Source organism: Xiphophorus hellerii, chromosome 1 (genome assembly GCF_003331165.1).
Source record: "Xiphophorus hellerii strain 12219 chromosome 1, Xiphophorus_hellerii-4.1, whole genome shotgun sequence".
In the NCBI taxonomy this organism is placed as follows: Eukaryota; Metazoa; Chordata; class Actinopteri; order Cyprinodontiformes; family Poeciliidae; genus Xiphophorus; species Xiphophorus hellerii.
The window spans coordinates 22,773,487-22,798,107 of record NC_045672.1 but is presented as its reverse complement, the minus strand read 5'-3'; the positions used below and the strand labels follow the sequence as shown (position 1 = coordinate 22,798,107).

The 24,621-nt window shown below is 35.3% G+C and overlaps 1 protein-coding gene and 1 non-coding gene across 2 annotated transcripts; one reads left to right on the top strand and one right to left on the bottom strand.

The window, feature by feature from the left end:
• Window positions 1-10,571: 10,571 nt before the first annotated feature.
• Window positions 10,572-21,926, bottom strand: LOC116723972 (translocating chain-associated membrane protein 1-like 1). The gene is made up of 11 exons (XM_032569258.1): window positions 21,525-21,926; window positions 19,950-20,010; window positions 19,726-19,844; window positions 18,379-18,495; window positions 18,235-18,293; window positions 17,844-17,928; window positions 17,338-17,408; window positions 15,976-16,080; window positions 15,753-15,896; window positions 15,503-15,663; window positions 10,572-15,412 (listed from the first exon to the last, which is right to left on the bottom strand). The coding sequence occupies exons 1-11, from the start codon at window positions 21,642-21,644 to the stop codon at window positions 15,339-15,341; spliced, it is 1,116 nt and encodes a 371-aa protein (XP_032425149.1). The 5' UTR covers window positions 21,645-21,926; the 3' UTR covers window positions 10,572-15,338.
• A 1,888-nt stretch (window positions 21,927-23,814) lies between these two features.
• trnak-cuu (transfer RNA lysine (anticodon CUU)) lies at window positions 23,815-23,887 on the top strand. Its single transcript has one exon. It is a non-coding gene; the product is annotated as a tRNA-Lys (tRNA).
• The last annotated feature ends 734 nt before the right edge of the window (window positions 23,888-24,621 follow it).

The following is a 24,621-nucleotide window of genomic DNA, read 5'->3' as shown; positions in this document are numbered from 1 at the left end:
TACAAAATCTGATTTTTTTTATTTCTAATAACTATGCATCTTACTGCTTTATTTAGTTTTTTTTACTTTTTTTGTTTCTTTTGGGTTTTATTTTATGGCGAAACAATTTTAAGAGGAACATTTTTGACAAAGATGTTTATAAATACAAAACACCTAAATGGTTTAATTCTTTCAAATGGACATTTAGCTCGCTTTGATCTAGCTCTGAAGTCCTGATTGCAACGTTAAAATAAGGTTCTTCTGGGACATTTCTCAAACCTGTTGTTTTAACTAATTTCACTGATAAGTATTTACTGAACGGTTGAGTGCTTTCAACAATAGTATTTGCTAATATTACTTGTTGGGTGATTTTCTCTAAAATCTTTCTGTCACCTCAACAGATTTTGACAAGGTTGAAATATATACAGTATATAATAAACCTCAAAGCCCACATGCAAACTGACTAATTACATTTTTATTACATTACATTTCATTACATGCTTATTATAGTTGAGTTTTCCATAAAGAACAACATTTAGTTTTGTTACAATGTAGATGACAGATTTACAGCCACTTGAAACATTTTGGACAATCTGTGTTTTTCTAAGATGTTTGGATGAATTAGTATTTAATATCTACATTTTAACTAGACTGAGAAATAAATAACAAAAAAGGAAGAAAATATATTAGAAATGAACATTGAAACAAAATCTAATTTCTGGAGAGGAATAAATTAGAACACACCAGAGTACACTGAAAAAAAACACAATAACTTAAAAAGTATTTTTGCTCGAGTTTCTATTACAAATATTTTAGCACACTTAAAATTCGACAAAACTAACCTACAAGGAACATTTCAAGATATAAGAGTTTTATTTAAGTAAATTATTCATTGATGTTAATATTAAAAAAACTGATTCATTTTTCACAGAGTATTTCACTTATAACTTTTGATTTTAAGAAAAAAACAACTCTGCGAGCTTATTTTAGGCCTCCCCACAGAAATATTTCTGATGGTCTTTTCCTTATTTTGACTCCTTGTGGAGCATTTTCAAGCTGCGTTAAATTAAGTACTAATCAATCATGACCTATCAGAAATCAGTCTGAAGGATTATTTCTGTCAGGTCAGGACGCTTTCCTTTGAACTTCCACATAAAAAGAAGCAACATTTGTTTGTCAGGATTATTTCACAGGGGGAAAAAAATGAACATTTCAGTCAAAAACCCAGAGGCATCTAAAGCTAATCATTAATAGAACAGAGACCTAAATTTCTTATCAGCGCTTCATTTTTCTATCTTTTTTTTCTTTTCTGTCAACCTTGTGTTTCAGATCCTTGAACAAATTTTTGTTTTAACTTGAGTAAATACAAAATGCCGTTTTCAAATGATGATTTAAATAAAGAAAAAAAGATCATTCATAAAGGACATTTGAAGGGAAAGCAGTTTTGCAGTTGAAAGGTCAAATCTGAAGTTTTTTGTGTGCACTAGAGTTGTTAGGTCATCTGCGCAGTTATATTTAGATTCATCCTCATAAATTTTCAGCCTCCAAATGTCTGTAAAAAGTGCTTCATTTACAGATGCTTTTAAAAACAACTCAAAATAAATGTTTCTCTTTGTATATTTTTAATCATTCATATTTGAGCCATTCTGCAGTTTTCTTTATTCTAATGTTTCCATTTGCTTATTTTGGATGGTTAATAGCACTATGGTCAGATATTTCATCTTGAATGTGAAAATAAAGTTGATTTGATCCAGTTTGTTTTCATTTCTTTAGATGCTAAGGTTGGATTCAGTGTGGCAGTGTTTTGTTAGGTGGAAAATATTTTATTATGGAGACATTTTTTTCCGTGAGAATCTAGAGGACTGCAGAGAGAGCTGCGGGAAGGTGAGAGGAACGAGGAAGCTGTTTAAAATTCGAAACAGGTAGTGACGAGCCTTCAGGAAGGAGGTGGAACACCTCCCAACATGCACGGATACACACACACACACACGCACGCACATTCACGCTTGGATGTGTGCAGAAACATATGCAGAGCGCACTGGCAGATTTGTATGTGGAGTTAATTTGAATGGTCAGCTGTGTGACTAAATATAGGCCTAATTATTCTCATAATGAGACAGGACATAGAGCAGGTTGGCTTTGTGCTGCTAATAAGATAAAACACAACATTTCAAAACATCAGCTTGGCCTGTAGAAAACTGTCTCCAGCCCAAGGCGTTTCTCAAGTGGCCCTCAGGTGAAAACATAACAAAACCGAACCTAAGATGACATTTTTGAACAGAACTTCATGTTGTTTTCTGTTTTATTACTTCTTTTTTTTTTCTCAAATATCCTGACAAATCAGTCCACAGTTGTTGTTGGGTTTTTTTTTTAATTAAGCTGTTTGTTATTAAAATTATCATTTGAAGCCCCATTTTTAATGGTAACATGGATAAAAATATACACAGAATGAATGTAGGAGAAATGGGAAAATAATAATTGCAATGTCTCAACTAATGACTAAGGTTATTGCTCAGCTCCCATTTTAACCCATTCAAACTTAATTTCTTTTCAGCTGTTTAGCCAACTGAGTTTTACTCCTCTTCAGCATGAAGTTAAAGTGAAAATAATAATATTTTTTTACAAGCAGTTCAATAAAGTCTGAGATTTTATGCTCTAAAAAACTTAAAAAGTAAAACTTATTGTGAAATCAGGAAAAAGCATTAAAATGCTTATAGATGGTAACACTATGACTAATATATTCCAACTCCTGGTGTCCATTTGGATGGACATTCAAAAATATTTTTGAACCATGAATTTAAATTTAAAATATACCATGAATTTAAATTGATATTTTTGGTTGTAAATGAATGCTTACTTCTATTCTTGCCTTGTGCGATTAATTGGTCAATAAGAAACCGATCAATAGCAAGCATTGTTCAAATGCAAAATGCAGCTTAAATCAACAATTAATGAATCAAATTTATTTGCATAGCACAATTTTAAAAAATCATAAAAACACACACAAAAAATACAAAGTTGTAGAACACATAGTCAACAATTGTCAATCATTAGACATCAAAATATTGATTAATGTTTCACTGATTATGTTTCATAAACAACTCTAAAGAGGTGTGTTCTTACTCGAGATTTAAAGGCACTCAGAGATTTAAAGGCATGTCCCTCCCAGTGGACGTGAAGTCTGGAGGGGTTCGAATTACAGACAAACTTCATTTCTGTTTTTCTCTCAGCATCCTGCAATGCAAAATCAATACAACATGATTGAGCAGTTAAAGCAGAAATGGGTGCAGTTGTTAAATTGTTGGCCTGATAGCCTCAGGGGGCCATAAAGTTGCTATTTGTGAAAAAAAAAAAAGAATGGAAATGCAACGACTGACAAAGGAAGATGGCGTCTGGGACTGTGTGTTTACCATCTCAATGCACAAACTGGGTGCCAAGAGGGTTTAGGCAACAAAAAGATTGATGAGACTGTAATTCATGTGACCTGGTGCTGTCAGCTGTCCCATTTACTGACTGAACCGTGCTGTCGTACATGTGTGTGTGCTTGTTAAGTGCTCACCTTCCAGATCCACAGCCTGTTGTTGCACCGCTTCCTGCTGGTATAGAAAGAGCATCGCTAGCTCATCATAGTTAGCTTCAGATAATCATGGAGTTGTATTTCATATTTCTATGTTGTGCCCAAAATGATAGCAGTTCAGCATCACCTACCAGATTAATAACTGCTTTAGTGGACATTATATTTCTACATGACAAACATATTAGTTATGCATGTAGCAGAATATAGAAACCCATCAGAGTTGGGATGTACATGCTGCTGATGTTTTGTAAGTTAATTATGAATTAACAGAGACGTATTTAAAATAACTGTTTATCAAATGCTAGAGACAATGGATCAGTTTCAAAACACTGAAATAGTAAAAGAAGTAATTTTGTCCAATTCCAGAGAGGAAATGTCCTTTAAACAGGAGTATTATTAAAAAACAACCCCAAAAACACCAGAAAGACAGGAGTATCTTCGTTCCTTCCAGGCCAATATTAGCTCTGTGTGTTATTCAACAACAATTTAAAACAGGTTGTAACCAGCTGCATGAGAACAGACTGAGCTGATCTGGCTTTATAAGATTTATTGTTAAATCAGATTGAAAAGGCCAATGAAAACCTCTTGGTGATCTGATTAACAAAACAGCATCGTGCATTTGCATAATCTGATCTGTTTTTATCTGCTGGCATTCAATATATATTCATTCTGTGCCTGTTTTGGGGCACGATTGTTTTTAAAGGTGTTATTCAATAAAAATTCAAATGAGATGGCCAAGTATTGAGTTAAGAACAAATTGCTGTATGAAAATGGTTTGAACAAGTGGAAATTGAGCTCCGTTTGAGCTATTTTGCAAAGAAAAATGGGGAAAATTTCAGCCTCCAGAGGTTCACAAATAAATTTAACTGCATTTTTTTTCCTTCTGCTTCACAATTATTCAGCACATTATATAAAGAATATTTACAAAACTGTGCTAATGTTTCTTTCCCATCACATAAACCCAGCTCTGAAAACATTTAAATTAGCATTTTAATGAGTCATTTCCAGTTATTTTGCAATAAATGAACTTTTGTACAAAAGCAGTGCTGTTTAAATTTACAATCTTTAATTATTTTTGTCTATTATTCTCCTCTCTATTGTTCTCCTTCATATCCCTTGACATTTTTTACTTTTTCACATTTTTAGTCAAATTGAAATGACAGGTTTATTACCTTTTATTAGCATTTTATTTGATAGAACATTAAGTAGGGTGGCACTGTAAAATAACAGGAAATTGATGGTTTTCAACATGTTTTTTACGAACCATGTTGAAAAGTGTGGTGTAAATTTGAAATTAGTCCCCTCTTAACTTTAATATACTTTCCAAACTGAACAACAACCTTCAAAAGTCACAATTGGTAAACTTTTAACAATTATGCCAACAAATATTTTTGAAGTTATGCACTCCACAAATTTGTCTGTATTGGGAATTTAAATATAAAATGACTGAAAACTGTAAAGGGACTTGAATATTGGAAATATAATTGAAATATTTCTGTTTTTTGGGGGCATGGAGGTTCTTCTTTAGTCTGGATTTAATTGTTGATGTATTCTGTTAATTTTTCTTATAAACTAAAGCTATGAAGAGTCAAAATTGTATATTTAACTAACACATAAACACATATAATCTGAGTAGTTTCAGCCTCCACCTTTTTGATTTATACAACACCTATGAATTATTTTTTAATTGACTTTGTTTTGAATTTCTTTGATTTGTACTTGGAGTTTTGTCTGTACCAACTATAATGTGTGCCTGATTGTTTTAGATTGGATAAACTAAACAGCTCAAAGCGGTCAGAAGAAGGTCAGCAATGAAAGAAAATCATAAAGAATCCTGTCTGCAATTTGCTTTAAAAAAATGAAGGAACCAACAAAGAAGGTGTTTTGATTAAATGAGACAAAATAGTAACTTTTAGACTTACCGGCTGAAAGCCTAAAAGCTATTTGTAGTGGAAAACTAGTTCTCCATGATGAATTCAGGATATTTCCAGTAGCTGGAGTTTTGCCGTCCAAACAATCTTAAATACACAACCAGAGATACAAGAATATACAAGAAATCACTTTCCAGATGTACAAAGCTGACGTACAGAAAAAGTTTACTGCTGTAGGTGAGTTACAACAAATAGATATTCATGCTTATCATTTGAAATTTTCGTTCATAAAAATAATTGTAATTTAAAAAAAAAGAAAACCATGTTTCCTTTTCCCTACACTGCACAATTAATGCACATGTTTGCGTTGAGCTACCCGATGAAAACTTTTTTGCAAAGTGACATAATCTGAACAATTTCCAGGGTAAGAATTCTTTACAATGCACTGTAGACAATGCAAACTCCAAATGGTGCAGAGATGTAAACTACTAGTGGGACACAGGTATTTATATCTTTTATTTGAAGACTGTCTTTTACTTTCTTACTATGGCCTTGTTTATATCCTTGACTCTAAACATTGCCTCTTTTGTCACCTTTCAGCTTCTTACCTGTTATGTACCAGTTTTATTTCCTGGATCCAACAAACACGGGTTTAAAAACTCTCATCACCCAGTCTGTTATTCAGCAACAGACTGAATTAAGCATTGGCTTAATATTTCGTCTTTAAAAATCATTTTGGCCACTCTTCATTAATGCTCATTAGATCCTTCCAGATGTTTTCATCCCATCTATGCCCTCCCCTTTCATCAGTCTGCACCTGCTCTACAGCACACCTCACTCACACACTTCCCTTTTCTGCTCCCCCTTAAATGACCAGGAGGGTTCTGAGCATTTTTATGTCTTCAAGCTAGGTGGATCACCATAAATAAACCAGACTGGGAAAGCAGCTGCTGTCCAATTTTCCTATTTGGGACAATCAATGATAATAACACTGAAGGGTTACAATACTTCTGAGAGATTAAACGCTCTCTCCCTTTCTCTCCCTACTCTCACACACACAAGCTCCTGTCCTGCTAATTGTTGGCTATTAGTCTGCAAGTCTGGGATTACATGTCTTATTAAATACAGAATTCCAAATGAGCTTCGTTAAACAAGAAAGTACTCCCAGTTTAATGAAGCTAATTTATATGGAAATTACACATAATACTGACGATTCAGCGGGACATTTATCCTCATTGGACGGAGGGGGGTAAACGAAGAATGTCTCACTCGGTCCCTGCTTTTAAACTTTTTTTCCCCTGCGTTTTGGGACCACCTCGAGAATATTCCAACACTGTATGTTTGGGTTTAGGATGCAGCCATCAGCAAGCGCCTGTGCAGTGATGGAGAGCATGTTAGTGAACTCCTGTCCTTGCGCTAACCCTGCAGAGCTTCGGCCTGCCTCTCTGGTTCCCTCTGATCCATCAAGCTGTCTGATCGGCTGGAGAAAAGCCATTAGTCTGAAACAACACAATGCATGGGCTGGGAGCTGCAGGTGTCTCTTGTCTGTGCTGTGATTCTTCTTCAGCCTTCATGGATGTCAGATTTCCAATGCTCCAGCTGTCAAAAAGCAGGAAGGCGTAGGTTTTCTGCCTGGAAAACAGGATTATATCCAGATTAAGATATTTTTCAGACCATTGTTGTTGCTTCTTTGGCCCTTCTGTCTGTGTGAGGGTGATGTGCAAAATATTTCTTCATAAAACAACGTTTCTGTCTTTCTGCCACTGAGTACTGATTTATTAATGCAGGTTTGTTTGCAGCTATGCCCTAAGACTGCCTCTGTCCCTCAGGCAAGCAGCTCCGCGTTGCCCCCTGGTGGTATTTAGGTAAAACAAACAGACGGCTGTCCACTTTTCCTTCTCAATTACTGACCTTTTAAACCCATCCCACATACTAGGCAAAGGTCGACACATCCTGGAATACAGCTGCATCAAAAAAATATTTCAGCGAATCTACTGAAAATGTGAAACTTGTAAATACAACCATATTTGTATATGGTAACATAATAACACTAGTCTAGTACACATGAAATAAAAGAAACTAACTTACAAATACTTTTTCAAAATATATTGAAGCTTGGTTTACATGAATAATTTCTTAATATTGATTAAAAATGCCTAGTTATTTCACCTATAACATGGGAAACATGTCTTGTAAGTGAAGTAATCAAATTAGTACTTCTTAAAATATTAGGGAATTATTTACTTAAAACAATCTTCTGTGGCTTACTGAAAAGTTGTGTATAAGTTAGTTTTGCCTTATTTCAAGTGTTCCAAGATATTTGCACTAGAAACTAGAATAAAAAAACTTGGTAAAATGTTATGTTTTTGCAGTGTTGAAGATAAATAGCTGTTATTTATGGCTTAGTTAATAAAAACCAAATATTTAGCTACTCTGAAAACATAAACATTGCCTAAAATGAATAAATGAGAAATTTCATTATGTAAATTAAGCCCCACAAAGTCATGAGGATGATTGCTAACTTGACAGTTGTCCAACAAAGAGGTCACAGAAGGTCATTGCCAAAGCAGCAGATGTTCCCAGAGGGATGAATCAAAATGTATTAAAGGGACAATTGAGTGGAAGAAAAAAGTACACAAGCGACAAGGGATAACCGCAGCCTGGGGAGGACTGTGAAACAAAGTCGTTTTGATACTTTGGGAAAGAATCAGTAATGAAATGACATATTCACAAGTTATTCAGGATTCAGTGGGACGTTCTGCAGTCAGTAATAATTTAGGGTGGTGTGTCATTATGCTGGACTTGGTCCAATGCACCTCATACTTCCATCTGTTCACAACTTTATAAAACTGCTGATTTCATTTTCCAGCAGGACTTGGCACCTACCAGTGTTTCCAAAGGTACCAACGCCTTTTGATTGATTTCCAAGCAAACGCACCAGACCTAAATACCACAGATAGTCTATGGAGTATTTATTTTTTTTAAAGGAGAGACACCAGACTCAACAATGAAGATGAGCTGAAGTCCACTTTCAGAGCAAGCTGGGCTTTAACAACAGAGTTATTACATCAAAGACGCAATACATTAATTTATGCAAAAGGAACCCAAACCAATCTGAATACATATGCTACAGTACGCATACATGCTTTTTGGTAGGGCGAAACTTTTGAGTGAACAATTTTTGTTTTGTTCTTATGCTTAGATTCACATTTTAAAATGTACATAAAAATTAGCAGGAATGAACACTTTAAACATATCAAACTGTGTAACTCAAAAAGCAAAAATATATGTACTTTTCAAATGTTTTCTAGTTTATCAAAGTGAACCTGTAAATAACAGAGGGCTTCACAGCAAATGCACCAAGAGTGTCTCCTGCATAAAATATATTTTCCTCAATGGTCCTTTTTAAAAACAGGATTGTTCACAGCCATCATAATTTTCTGTGCACTTTGTGTGTTGTTCCATCAAGTTTCCATGGAGACCGATGAAGAGATCAGACAAAAATATGCTAAAAACATATGTTCAAGTTTTGGATAGTGAACAAAAGCTTTATTCAAACATGAAATAAAAAAAGTGACAGAAAAAAAAAACTAATAAGCAACAATTTGCATAAATATATATTTATATCTATCTATATATATTTTCAGAGAAGGTCAGAAGTGACATATTTCAAAAGGAAAATATACAAAAAACATTATAAAGAAGCTGCAAATTAAAAAAAAAACTGGTACAATTAGGTACAGTTCAGAAAGTACAATAAATGTGCCTCTTTAATGTTTAGTGTTTTTTAAATATATATATATACAGTACAGACCAAAAGTTTGGACACACAGTTGTGTCCAAACTTTTGGTCTGTACTATATATATATATACTGTATATATATATTAGGAGTGTTGAGGACTGAGAGGCTCCACATACATTTATTTCCTTGCTGCTTTCTGTTTCAGTTTTCAGCAATCATGAAAATGCAGTCCAGTATGTATTTCACCAATAGCAGTGTTGTGGTGCGTAATGCACACAACGCAAAAAGAAACAAAAACAATCAACAACTTAGATTAAACTTAATGTTTTGTGTCAGAGTGAGGGGGGGAAGTTATACATTTTCACAGGGAAAAATCCACATACTAAAACTCCTGCTCCAAAAAAACAAAACACCTCATTGTAACTATAAAAAATGTGTAGTTGTGAAAGCTGCAATGTACATCTGCAGCTTAGTGTTATACAACAGAGTACAACTTGCTCTAATAAGGCCATGATTTTACATAAACCAATAGGTTATATAAAGTTTACACTCATACCACAATGTTTATACACTTAACAATTCAGCAAGCGTCATTCTATTTAAAAATAATATTCCAAACAACTCATAACATGGATGCAAAACAAATATTCACACGTGTATACTAAACAGTCAATTTGAACAGTTTTCCTCCCCTTATAAAAATAGCTTAAAAATCTGACACATAATTAAGTACAGTGTACATTTCTCTGTATTTTAAATATTTTGCTTCTAAAATAGTTCAATAAGAGGCTGGTATATTACTCCACTGCTCTTCCTTTTCTCCCTTGACAATGCCACACAAATGTTACACAAATTGCTCTTAAAGGCAAAAAAAAAAAAAAAATCCCCAAGTTGCTAAAGCTTGGATCCTCGTGTTCTTCCTTGTACGCCGTTTTCGGGAATCAAAGTAAACCAAGGTTTTAAAAAGTCACAGTTTCAAAACCACACAAGTTTCCATCATACTCTTCCTAAGATTTAAAGACCTTTCATTAAGATGCCAGATGAATGTCTGGAGTTACTGGAGTTTTCAGTGGCTGTTTATAGCACAACATATTGTTGTGTTCCAGTTTTACTTTCCCTTAGGTAGCCATTTGTAGTTTCTCAGCCATGTTGGGGAAACTACAGTTGGTTTGCTACTGGAGCAAAGACCTTGACAAATTTACCATCTTGTTATACTCCATATGCTACAAGTGTTTATCCCATATTTTCACATAGGTTAGTGTAAAATTAAAATAAATATGATAGATAACATAAACATACCTAATAATTAGAGATGTCCTGATTGCTGATAATTTTGACAAAAATTGTTTCAACCCTTTGCTTCCAGAATAACTATAATGAAATTTGGTATTTTTGTTTAAAAAAAAAAGGCATGCATCTGGGAGACAATTAGAGGACATGCTGCTTAAAGCAGTTGAAAATAAAAAAATAAAAGTTAATTTGTTTAAAAAGAAATAGCTGTAGTTGTATACTCCTCAAGGAGAAATATTTAAACTGTAAATAATTTTCTTAAAGATGTATGTATATAGTAAAATGTGTTAACTGAAATGTAAAATATAACTGACAAATTTACCAAGTTGTGATCAAAATCAAGTTTACTAGTCAGAAGGTTGACAAACTAATTCAAACCTGCTGAAAAAATTATGGTAATCTCAATAAGAAACTTAGAAACTAAAGAAATTTAGTCCCTGCTTCAGGCTTTATCAAATTAATACATGTTTGCAAACCCAGTATGGATGCTTTAGTTTCTGCTGTTCTTCCAATTCTCCCATTTCTGATTAGCGACAATTATTTTTGTCACAACCAGTGACTGTAGGTCAGTGATAACACAACTGACCAAGAAAGCTATGCGACTAACAAAGCATCACGTTGAATAAGCAATTTTATCGTTTTTGACTCAACATAATGGTTGTTACTGACGTGTTTTTTTCTGGCGTACTTAGCTAAATGCTAAGCTACTAGCATCTTTACGCTTCGTTTCGAAATGACTTGCCACAACATTTCGTTGGGTTTCCTGCGAATTGTTAAAAGACAAACTTAGAAAAAAGTTCGACGTTTTTTCAATATTTATTCAGAAATATTGTTTTTGGAGTTGTAAAACGTAATGCCATTGTTCCCCATTGTGAGCAGAACACCATTTGGGCGAAAAAGGCTTCGAAGCTAAACAGAAATTATCAACAAATAACTTCATGCAAACTAGCATCGTTTCTCAAGTTTTGTTCAACTAAATAGGCTTAATTTTTTTAAAATGGCATGGAAATCAAACAGTGCAATTGCAGACAGTAGCTCGACACTAGATATCAAGATGTTGTATTAAGGACTCAAAAAGTTGATTATTAAAAAAATAAATAAAACCTAATCATAGAAACACCCATACAAACGTACCTTTCATCGGGACTGGGACATCCCCAATTATAGATGCAATATATATGATTATTATTTTACAATTAGTAGGAGTAATTGTTGCTTTTGTTTTTAAAATAAAAGCATATAGAGCATGTTTAATATGTGTGTTAATATTTTGAAACCATGGAATATTTATGGCTATTATAAGCAATCGATCTCAGTCTCTAAACTGTTAGCAGCCATTTAGTTCAGACTTTCCTGGGAAGGGACATCTTGTGCACAGAAACTTCGTCCACGATCGTAAAGAGTGCATGGGCAATGCCAGGATCATTGAAAAGGCGAAGCAGGGAGACAAGAGCATGCCCCAAGTTGCAGGGCAGACACATTAAACACAGAAGCATTTAGTATCGCACCAACCAAAAAAACAAAACAAACAAAAACAAAAAAGAATCCACAATTCAGTGTTTTTACACACAGAAGCATTTTGGGAGCCTTAGGCAGGTCATACCAGAACAGAACAAAAGTATAATACCGGTGGTGAAAAGAAAAAATAATAAAAAATATCCAACAAAAGGCAGGAGTCATTGAACAGATTGTCACTTTTCCATGCTCCGCACACAGGCATGTTTTTTTTTCCTTTAAACAAGACAAGCAATAAACCATCATTCCCAGTTATAATTTACGAGCTAAACAACACTGTACACGCACGAGAACACCCCCACACGCATACAAAACACAGTCCCTCACAAACACACCTCCCATTGAACCATGGGACGCAAGTTATGGTGTGAGCGGTAAATAGCTTGTCCCCTGATACCAAAGGGTTGCAAAAAACGCAAACAGAAGGAGTGATATAAACCCTCAGCATTTGTAAGGACACTTGAAGAAAGATTGTTTCGTTTGGATTGATTAAATGCAGTTGCTATGTACCACTGTGTTTGCTGGTTATAGCTTTTAAAAGCATATAAAATAATAACTCTGTTGTTTATGACAAAAATAAATAACTGAAACATCTTGCAGCAGTTGTTAAAAAAGGTCACTTAATGTTTGTGTGTTTGTAGTAGTATGTAAAAGATGCAAACTCAACAGCACAAGGAACTAGCCGTAAAAACCTTTAGCCTGAAACCATCATGCATTGCCATAGAAAAGACCAAAATGCATCCCTAGCAAACATAATTTCCATCATGCCAATATAAAGATTTAACTGTATACAAACAATACAGCATCACAAGTTAGATTACGGATTACTCTTGATGGGTCTCCCATCCCGGATGAACCCCCAATCCAGGTTTGAATACCAGAGTAGTGACTGAAATATTTAAGTGCCTCAATCCTGAAACTTGTCGGACTTCAATGGCAGAGGCTGTCAGATAATTGCAGTAAATGTTCTGAGAGTTCAGCACAGGCTTTGTTGTTCACAAATATTTGCCTCTCTTATTTCATTTTGCATCTTTTCCTGGAAAACAGCAGAATGTTTAACAACAAGGCCAACAGTTAAAATGACACCCTGTGCTGTTAATCTGTGCACTGAACACTTTATGTTCCCCTGAAGTAAAGTATTGGCTTTGTAAGGAATTATGAAGGGATTCCATGTGAAATTACTGAAGAAGTACTCAGTTTTTAAATTTTTTCCAAGGAGTGATCGCTGTTTTACACAAAAAGGACACTTCAAATAGCTAAATCCATCATGTTAAAGCGTCAAAACCAGCAGTGTCCAGGCAACATCCCCATTCAGCAAACCCGAATGAACAACGAACACTTGCAGCTCACAGTAACACTGACATTTTCAGAAAGGGGGTTTTTCAACCCCAAAGGGGGATTCATATAAAGGTTTCTTAGTGCGCAAAAATGTTTCATTTTCCCCAAAAGAACAGCAGATGCATTTTTAGATTTTATAAGAAGTAATGTTTCTTCTGACCAAACTTTTCTAAGAACTCTTGGAGAACCTTTAGTTATAGGAATCCCCCATACAGCAAAGTAATAAGAAATACTACAACTTTTTTTTTATTTTTTTTTTTTGCATTTGCACTGCCAGAAAAAAAGTGATTGCATAGCAGTTGCCAGATGATCATTGTGGCAATGTTAGTTATGCTTGCAACATTCACCAAATTAAAGCCACAACAAAAGGACCCCCACAATCAGAGCCGAGTCTCTGTGTGTATGTTGCGTTAAATAACTTAGGCAGAGTTGGGAGGAAGAAGAAAAAAAAACATCAGTTTTCTGAAATTGCTGGTCATTTCATCCCTTCTCCATTTTGGCCAAACCAGACTTTTTTGGGTGTGATTGAGAAGTTCCTGTTAGAGGATTTATGAGAAGATTCAATTGTTTTAGTGAGTAGAGAATTTTTCCTGGATCTTCCATGACAAACATGGCTCCGGTTTTGTAAAGTTGCCTGAAACTTAAATTGTACGATGTCACTTAGTGATTGTTTTACATCTTCAACATGACTGAGACTTTGAATTGACCCATCATACCAGGTCAACTTGACCAAGTTGAGCCAAGTTGACCTGGTGTGAGAAAATTCGCTATTCAGATTATTTTTGAAGATCCACCATTTGTGAGCTCCACCAGACATTTTCGCCTGAATCCCACTCCACCCTTTTTGGACCGCTAACAAAGGTAAGAACTAATGTTACTGGCCCATGTCAAAGAGAGACAGATTTCCAGAAAGAGCTGGAAATCTTCTCGTTTTGAGTTAGTGAAAAATCAAACTAAAAGAACCTGAAAAAATAAATCTGTTAAATAAGTAGTTTCCTAAACTAAATAAAAACATCGTTCTTTTAAATTCAAGGTAGAACCAAGTCACATCACACTGATAAAAACATTGAGTGGTTGATAAATATTAGCCTGAATGATTAATTACAAAGTAACACAATTTTATATGGTGCTAATTTGTCCTCAAAATATTGGTATCGTTAAACTCTGCTATGAATGAGCATTTAGATATGTTAAATATTTTATGTTTATTAAATTAGCAATACAAGATTAAATTTAAAATTTTAACTCCTCCTTTACAACCCATAAAAAGAATGTGCGATTCAGGACTGATGTCTGTTTACACAATATAAGAGCATTAAAAACCATGTCAGGACAGAATTGATGTTGTACCACTTCCTAAAGGGAATGTCGTGTTTCCTGGACGTATATTACAATCTACCTGATAACTGAGGTGGATGGAGAAGAAATGGGAGTGAGGATTGATGAAGCAATGAAGTGGCCTGGAGCGTCTTTAAAAAACCCTGGAAGTTTAAGGTTTCTAAACTTCTATCTAAATTAAATACTTAAAATGTTGAATCTATTTTTACCACTTGCTTCTCTACCTGACACACCATCATGAGTGTAATCTTGGATTTTTTTTCTGAAATTCTGAATTTCCTGCATATTTTATTTAGAAGTCCTCTCAGTCAGGTAAGAATGGACTTAACTTCTGTTTCGCTTCATTTTGGTGAATGTTCTCAAATCTGTTGTGTACAGTTTGGGTGCGTTTCTAAAACCTAGACAATGACCAAGTGAACAACTGACTCTACCAATCTATATGCAACTGGGCCACCTACGTCCCCGATTGCAGACGGAGGGCTAATATTGTGAAGCAGGATCTTAAAAACACTCGTTAAAAGCAGCTCTGCAAAGAGGCCATGGTTCCTGCAGCGCAAATATAAACAAAGAGAGGAATCCGCCTTAAACTGTTATGAGAACTTTTAAAAAGGTTCCTTGCAGCCTGAAACAACCTGTAATGTCACATTATCAGAAATTATTTTCTCATCTCTCCAAGCTTGTCCGATTTTATGAAGCTTTGGCTTTTCTTGATCGTGGTGACATTTTATCCTCAGACTTGACAACTCCATTGGCAGCTCCTCCTAGCAAGACGAGTTGAGTGAAGAATTAGTAATTATAGCAGGTAAGCTGAGCTGCAGCAAGCAGGAAACACTGCATCTGTGCAGACTTACCCTTGGTAGTTTCTCTTTTATGAGGCTTGCTCTTTGGGCTCACTGTCTTCTTCTTTGATGCTTGGATTTGGCTGTGCTCTCTCCATTTTTTTAACTGGAAATTAATGAACTTCCACATCATCCAGGCCTGCGTCAGACAGATGGCTGCTAGGCAGGTCATCCTGAGAGGATACAGTTTACTTTATTTTACTCCCATCTGGATGTTTGATGAGTATACACTGAAGCACTGAGAGCTTTTTCTTGGGCATACCTGACGGTGAGCACATTAAAATTGCCTTCTGCCAAGGAAAAACCGTGGTTTTCCGTACGGGGCAGACCAAAACCAAATGTCAGCACTGACAGCGTGAGGGTGAGGAGGCGGGCAATGACAAAAAGCAGCGCCCACAAGGTGAAGCTGGAACCAAAAGTAAAAGGTACTGTCAAATACCATTACCCCATATTTTTTTAAAAATGAATGAGAATAAAAGAAGTACCCTTTTTGCTTGTTCTCGTCACTGAAGTAGAAAAGGCGTGAAGCGTGGAACAAAAGTTCGACCAGGTAGTGAGGGACCAGCAGCACCAGGCCCAGTCGGTGGAGGCTGAAAAACAAACAGGAAGAATCAGCTACAAACGGAAAACTCAACTTCCAGGTTCCAACACATTTTTTAGACTCAAGTTTCACACTTTTCTGTACTTGAATTTTTCTGATACATTTTTAAGACACCGATACAAAAGTTAAATAAGACCCTTTTATTGAAGTCCTGCTTTGAATACAGAATCTGTAAAAACCTGAGAATGAAGGGGTAAACAGATGGATAATGGTCAAATTAAATATAGACTAGATGGACAGATGCGTTGGAAGGAATGCGTGGACGGACTAAAGCAGATGTATTCAACTCCAGTCCTCAAAGGCTGGAGTTGGAAGAGTCTCTGGTTCATCGATACATGGATGGAAAAAGATAGATGGAGAGATCAAGATATGGATAATTTGATAATGAATGGAAAGATGATTGGCACATGGAGTGTCAAAGGGGTAGATGGATGTTTTGATGGATAAACAGAAAGGGAAAGTTGGTTATTAAACAAATTCAATTTTAGTCCTTATTCCAACATTTTGTGATGATTCTAATGATAACAATGGAAAAATGTAAGGTTTGTTGCTTTTTAAGTACTTAAGTACTGCTAAATAAATAAACTTGCCTTGCTTGAGAAGATGGATAAATGGATGGACACGTGAATGAATGAATGAACAGGAGGGCAAATTGGTAAAAGGATGAATGGTTGAATGGTCAAACTGCTGGATGAACAAATCAATAGATTGTTCAAAGGAAGGTTGATTGAACTGACGGACGAATGGATACCCTGTCAACTAAAGTGAAGCATTAAAATGTACCACCTTCCATAAGCACTAACAACAGAACACGCCTGTGGGCTCGGCAGCATCCCTGCATCCGAGATCAATAATGCTGAAGGAAAGAAGATGAACAAATAGAAGAGACTCCAAAGACTGAAACAGTGAGGGCTGAGGTCAAAAAGATTTTAGAAAGCTTCTGGTGTTGAAATCTACAGGCCAGGAAAAGGTGGCTGACCTGACTTTAAAAATGAAGAACATAATATGAGTGCATGTACAGAGAAGAGGATACTGCAGTAACGCAGCAACTATTACAACTTCATAAGTAATTAATTACAGAGAGCAGATTAGTGTCAGTCAGCAGTTTTCCGGATGTTAAGCTTTAATGACTAAAATCGTTCAAACTATCTCTTTAGAAGCTGCGTAGAGATCATAGAATTGATTTAATGAAGATATTATTCTTCTTGTAAAAGTCTCAAAGCAAATAATTACCCCTCTGACTTACTTTAAGATGTAGGCACCAGAGATGTGGACAACATAAAGGCAAATGTAATAAAGCTGGCGGGGGATGTCCTCCTATGGAAATTAAACAGACAAGGAGAGTTACTGTCAGTATAAGCAGAATTTCACATGAGCATAAAGGTAGGTAAACACAGCTAAGCTGGAAACAAAAGCACATTTGAGTTTGTGTTTTATTTTGTCAAAAGATTGTTTTACCGTAATTAACCAAGTGGCAAAATTACATTTATTTTTAAGGCTTTATGGGATATCCACGTCTAAACAATATGACTGGGTGATTAAAATATTTAAAAATAAAACCAAGACATTTATTTGGTCCCAACTTATTTTGATATATTATATGTTTAAAAGAGATTTTTAAAAAAGCAAAAAGATCAATCTAAACAAACTTGATAAAAGTAAACTTAAAAATAATCTTTTTATTATTGTATAATGATGAAATGCTGTTATTAAAAATAAATAAAATAAAAAATAAGCACAGGCCAACCTCACCTTTCGTACTTTTTGAAAGTACAGCTCAGGAAGTGCATGAAGCCAATAGGCAATTTGGCAAATGTAGAAGAATTTAACCTGAAAACTAAACAGAAAATAGGTTGAGCAAAAAAACAAGAGACTAAGACACGTTAGTTTTATTTTATACATGGAGAAGAGTTTTGTTACTACTAACTAAAATTCAGAGAAATGCAGAGACAAGCTCAGAGATGAATAAGCAAATTTTGAAAAAAAAAAAAAAAAAACAGAACACTTTGCTTAACAAAAGGAAAAACTCTGGAAGAAAGCTATTTCAAACTGTGCTTCATCAGAGTTACTTTTAAATAAACTTTTAACATCATTCCACAGTGTGACCTTATACCACACAGGTCTCAAAGGCATCTTTACTTACACCATATTAGTGTGTGGGTACCCCTCCCATAAGAAAGTGGGATTTGTTGCAAACTCCTCCTGTCAAAGGACAAAGTTAAACCCCCATAAAGATGAAGCCTCGTACGACATGCAATAATGTTTTTGTGACTCCTGAGCCTTGTACCGCTGTTAGGATGCTGCAGCCCCAGATAAAGGAGAACAGGTAGAACGCTGCTAGCTGGCCAGACTCATTAAACTTGCTGTGTTTGGTCTTCGACAGGTGCAACCTCCTATTAATTTTCTGAAATGGAGAATAAACACACAATATGAACATAATTACACAGAGTGCAGATCATTATACGGCTGTGGGCAGCAGCTATGAGTGAACAGTGCATGGGAAGTTCAAGAGAAATTCACTTGGAATCAATAAACTAACAGCTTCTAGTGGTGGCCTGGTTAAAATGAAAATTTCCATAACCTAAATCAACTCAAACTTACCAAATACATTTTTTTTTTACACAGAGATTAATAAATAAAAATTCGCTCCTGGTAGACTTTGTGAGCAACATGTACACTCTTTCTTCAAAACAAAAAATAAACAAAAATGATTGTAATAGGAAGGTTTTGGGCTTCATTTGTTTCAAGTTGAGTAGACTCACTTGAATTTGCATTAGTCCACAAAGCCAAAAGCATGGTTCCTTAATAAGAAAATAAGATAAGCCTGAAGCTTCTCTACTGTAGGTAATAAAATGTCTCCTAAGTACTTTACAAAACCCAGTTTAAAAAACCCCCAATAAAATCTAAGTTGTCGTTAGTTCTTTTACTTTCTTAATTTTAATAATGCATGATCTTTAAAATGTAATAGTCTGTAGTTTATTTTACCTCTTTTTGAAACAACTGCATTTGTTATAGTAGAAGCACAAATTAATAAAGAAACAAAATAAGCAAAAGCTGCCTGAGGACATTTTTTTTTCTGATAAAAAAAAACATGTTTTTCAGAACAAGAGCAGTACAACCAAAATTAATAACAATAGTGTGACATTAAAAAACAATCTTAAAACATTCCATTGCAAACAAAGTACATTGGATATTTCTGTGTGGAAAGGAGGCATATGCATGATTGCAAGCAAATACAAATAGAAAAATCCAATCACAAAGCTCATGAATCGGCCCTTTGAAGTGAAGTGTTTTGAGAAGGGTTCTTTCAAACAGGAGCTGGATTACTGCAGTGTGAACAGGTTCATCTGCTGGCCGTTTTAATAAATACACAGAAAACAGTCTTATGAAGAGAGAAGGTACGCTTTAAAGCATGTTCAATTTTTTTTGTATTATAATATTTGAATAAAAACAGCCTGTCATGCTTTGATCATTTTGGATAAAGGGAAAAGAAGAAAAAAAATGTTTTTAGGCAAATAAAGCTTCCATCAGTCCTTATGAGTTACTTAAAAATATAAATATATGTGACATTTTTCCTCAGGCATACATTTTTGATAAACAACTCATGAGAAAAGTGGTGTCTAACTGTACTCACATCGAGAATATATTCTTGAATCAAGGCGTGAAGGATGACTGCTATGAGCAGGTAGAAAAACACTGTAGCCACATCTTTAGGGCCGTACTGGTAAAGGTTTACTGGCTCGCTTTTCTCATCTGCAGAGAGAAGGAAATTAGATTATTAAAACATAACCTAAAGGTATGAGAATTAAAGCGGAATTAAGAAACAGGAATGAGCAGAAATGCAGCAAACAATCTTACCGAGAACTTGAGTTACATTGTACTGGACTGTGATGAACATGATGGCAAACTTTGCCGTGACCTGGAGTGATAAGAAATAATCGGAATTAATTTTATCGCTTCAGTTTTCATCGCTGATGTTTTTTAAGATCACTTTGTGCTCTACTTAGCATTCTTGGATACAAACCAAATTGTTTTTTTTTTAAAGATTGCCATGTATCATTAAATGTATCCATGTTTTTTCCCTATGAATGCAAATTGGCACCATGACAGATTTAGATCACTATAATTACACAAGATTCTGTGTAGCTGCTTTAATACAATCCTCCACTGATGTTCCTTGAAAACAAAGTGCTCTATTTGCTTTGAAAGACATCAGTAACATCAGTTCTCGCTAAACATAAATATTCAACAGTTTTCTGAGCTTTTAGCTTGTTAAATGTGGGTTTTAGTTATTGATGTCACTTTTAAGAAAAAAAAAAAAGCTTTCCTTCCAATCCCATATATGCAAACTGGAATTTTTGATAATAAAAGTAATAGCAAAACTAAAATAGCAGACAATGAAATAAAAACACTTTTCTTATATTTCCACAATCTTAGCTCCTTAAATTTCAGCCTTGGTGATCAAAAAACAAACACAGAAAGGCTTAAGTTTACCCCATCTATATGTGCAACGTGGATATTTTTTCTTTATGGTATTAACCCAGCCTGGAAGGAAGCCTGATTCTGATCATTTTAGGGGTTTTGTGTGTTTAAAGTTACTCAAAATCCATCACAATTATTTTCTTCTCTGTCCCATTTCCACCATCCCAATTACTCAAATTACTAGATTAACTGCACATTATAAATATATATATATATATATATATATATATATAGTGGGAAATAATAAAACATAACATTTGAAAGATTGGAGACCAATTAAAAAATGGAGTTTGAATGGGAATAGGTGGTAAGATCCAATAAATCCACTGTACCATATAGTCAAGATTACCCTCAACCGAGTGAAACTGTCAAAGCATACCTGCCTGCTCATTTAGCAGCATGTGTGTGATTTAAGCAGCTCTGAAAGAGCCTGAATTCACAAATTATCATAATTGGGACCTATAGAGATATCCAGGAGCTGCCTGGAGGGGTAAATAAGTGAGGAGGTACATCACTCCTACCACAGTTACATCTTGTGGGTTGTGTGCGTCGCACTTTAAATTAAGTATGTAAAAATGACAGTTACAATGAGAATAGTTTAATTTAAAAATGGATCGTAGAAGTCTGAATGATGCATCTGGGGTGGGGACAGGTTAGTGAGAGAAAAGCTATTTGGTTTTATTCAACCGTGGCGGAGTACTTGTCAGCTTTAGTTGCAGCCTCCAGACAGACATTCAGTCTGATCAACTTGCTGACCAAAGCATTGGTTAGCTACAGTGGAAGGCGGTGAATCAGCAGAGAGAGCCAGCGGGCCTCCTGCACATCTTCTTTGGCAATCAGAGACACATGAGAAGGGAAGAAGACACGCTAGCGCCCTGCCGCTGAGTACTGCTGTCATGTGAGCTAACGCCAGCTAGCAGCGGCTAACAGCTCCACTCACACACCGAGTACCTCAAACATTAGGCCGAGGAGGATGATCATGGCCAAACAGGAAACCATGTCGGCGTGATTCTGGATCACAAACTCGTGGCTCAGCACCGGTGGGCTCTTGTTTTTCTTGCGGAACCCCATGGCTCATCGACACGACTCTGCCTCCCTCTGGTTCCGCTGCTGCTGCTGCTGCTGTGGCCGCTGGCCTGTTCGTCTCAGCCGAAGGATGCTGTCCCTGTGGGGTGAAGATCCCTCCGCTACAATCCGCAAACACAGACAACCGCTCGCTGCTGGGCTGTTTAAAAACAGTCATGAAGGAGCATCGCAGCAAAGCACATCACCCACTTTCTTCCTCCTGCCTGCTAAAGTCAGATGAGGGGCCCTCCCACTTCAGAGCCCCATTCATGAACCGCCCAGCGTAGTCGACGTAGAAGGAGAACCCTACGCCGTGATGTCATCACGTACTTCACGTACGCGTTCTGCGTTCTAATGTTTTTGAAAGTGAAGAGATAACGGTCAGATTAGTACGAAAGAGAATTAGAGCTACTGATTTTTTTTTAAAACTTTATTTAATCTCAGAATCCTGATTTTTTTTCCTCCCCTCTCAGAATTCAGATTTTAATTCAAATGGCACCTAGGAGCAACCATCTTTAATGAGAGAGCTGTGAGTTGTATAAGGAGGAGAATCGGGAGGGTCATAATGGTTTGAAATTACATTTTACGTGACCTATTAATGTCCGAATACCCGGAAAGAAATCTGAATTCTGACTAATCATCTTCTATAGTCTTGACATCATACTCTATGTAAAAATAACAGGGACTACCCTTCTAAAGAGAATAGTTGTCAATTCAATTCATAAATACTTTGTTCACCCCAAAGGGAAATTAAATGTAATAAATGAAGTTTCTTCAAAGTTGTCTTAGCTGCTGTGCAAGAATTATATAATGTAGCAGTAGGTATCACAGCAAATCTGAAATAGCCTCTGACTGAAAACGCTCTATTGTATCATTTTAAGATTGCAGTAGTTTTTCGTCATCTTGATGCAGTTTTCCTTTAAAACAGAGTTTTTTTTGTTGCTGAAGCACAAACTGACTGTCACTGTATTATTTTGAATTACTGCTGGATATGAAAGGAAGTTTCATATTCTTCCTTTAGAATTATTTCACATAAACAAGTATGCCTAGCCTGGTGCATATTTGTTTATGACCTCAACTTGTTAAAGTAGTCTGATCTGGTGGTCCTGTGAGGTTTTTCACATCTTCAAATGGTATTTTTCAACTCAAATGTCACCTACAATCCTCAGGAGGGGAGATTGTATCAAAGAGCCTAATTGATAAAACATGTTTCTTTGCTTAGATGGATACATCATTGGCATTTATCTTTTTTTATTTACTAAATGTAATTATATTGCATGAATATGCAGTTTGATGATATTTAACAGTTTGCACACAATATCAGTTTAAATCTGCCTTTTGTAGTTTAAATAGAACTTGTATGAATTGGACTGAATACACTTAGGACCAAATTGGATGGATTTGGACTAGACCTGTTTGCCATCTGTAGTAGCCTGAGATGTCCTATGTTGTGAATTGGCATTGCAGGAAGATTTTTCAGATTTTGGTTGTAAATGCGGAAAATGTATTTTTTCCCATTCCATTTCACAATTATTGAATACTGTTTTGGATTATAATGTTTTATTCCTATTTGAGTAAAAATATATTGATGTATTACTTATCTTATCTTAGAACAGTTTTTCGCTTCTTTTCATAGCTTATCTTTTAGTCACTCCGCCTTTTTTGTCCTTTGTTACAGTGACCGGAAGTTGCACTTGGGTTGGCATTACCTTGGTGTCGCCTGAGAGGTATGTCCATTTACAATTCCAAACCGTTTTTCTGCAAATATTTCAGTACTTATGAACTTACATGTTTTAATCAGTTTAGATGTATTATTTTTAAGTCCATTACTGTCCAAAGTTGTCAATGTAATGTTACGGAATAGACGTACGTAGCACATTTAGCTACCAAGCACCTAAAACTATTTTTAACCAACCGTTACTTAATTTATTGTAAAAAAAAAAAGAGCCACTATTTACCAACAAAATACAAGATTATTAATTTGTCTTTCGTACTTTGTCTTGAAATTAAACATACAGCCGAACATAAAGCACATATACTATATTTTATTTCTGATATAAAGGTATTTCACTCGAAGGAATCGCTTGTAAACAGTAGAGGGCAGTATTAGACAAAATGCATGCTACACTTGCTGGTATGTGACGGAAAAATGGCGCCTGTTTTTCTGAGTTTCGCAGCCCGGCTAGCTCAGTCGGTAGAGCATGAGACTCTTAATCTCAGGGTCGTGGGTTCGAGCCCCACGTTGGGCGATCAAATTTTTTATTTCCTAGAATTTTAAATGCAGGCATCAGTTGTCTTAGTGTAGATACGAAGAAAACTTAGTACAAAAATATGATTGACCAGGCATGATTAAACCTGTTATTTATGAAGCAATCTTTCATTTCTTTAATGTTTCATGTTATTTAAATACCTGGCAACAATTCTGGGGGTATCTGTCAAACAATTATTCCTTCTTTTCCAATAACACAAGTCTTTATTTTCTCAGGTTGAAAACTTATGAACTAAAAAAAGCACTACAAATATTTAATAAAAGAATAACTGATAAGACAATCAAGTCAAACAGTTATGGGGGATGAGGAAACACAATTGTGCTATAAGCAAATAAAAAATAAATAGGAAATGTTTGAAAAATCTAAGACAAACAATAACTACTTAATGTTTAACATCCAAACGGTGATTAAAACTTAAAATAATGGCAAATACATTGAAAACAATATATAGTACCCATATATATAAACATTGGACATTGAAAAGTTTTGAATAATAAATATATTAGCAAATACATAAATAAAATAAATGTTAGTTGTCACTTAAAGTATATTAAAAATATATATATATATATCTGAATGAATATACTTTACATATACTTTACAATATATGGACATGCTTCTCAGTAACACCCTTTTTTATGGGTCGTATGTATGGCTGCTTGGTAGAACAGTTAACACTAAAATGTTGCAATAATGTGTTTGGTTCAAATCCC

Excerpts from the sequence above, each read along its gene's own strand:
- LOC116723972 (XM_032569258.1), bottom strand. The coding sequence starts at position 21,644 with ATGGGGTTCCGCAAGAAAAACAAGAGCCCACCGGTGCTGAGCCACGAG. Across the intron at positions 20,011-21,524 it reads TCCTCGGCCTAATGTTTGAG|GTCACGGCAAAGTTTGCCAT; the intron begins GTACTCGGTGTG and ends TTATCACTCCAG. Across the intron at positions 18,496-19,725 it reads TTCAAGAATATATTCTCGAT|AAAATTAATAGGAGGTTGCA; the intron begins GTGAGTACAGTT and ends TCTCCATTTCAG.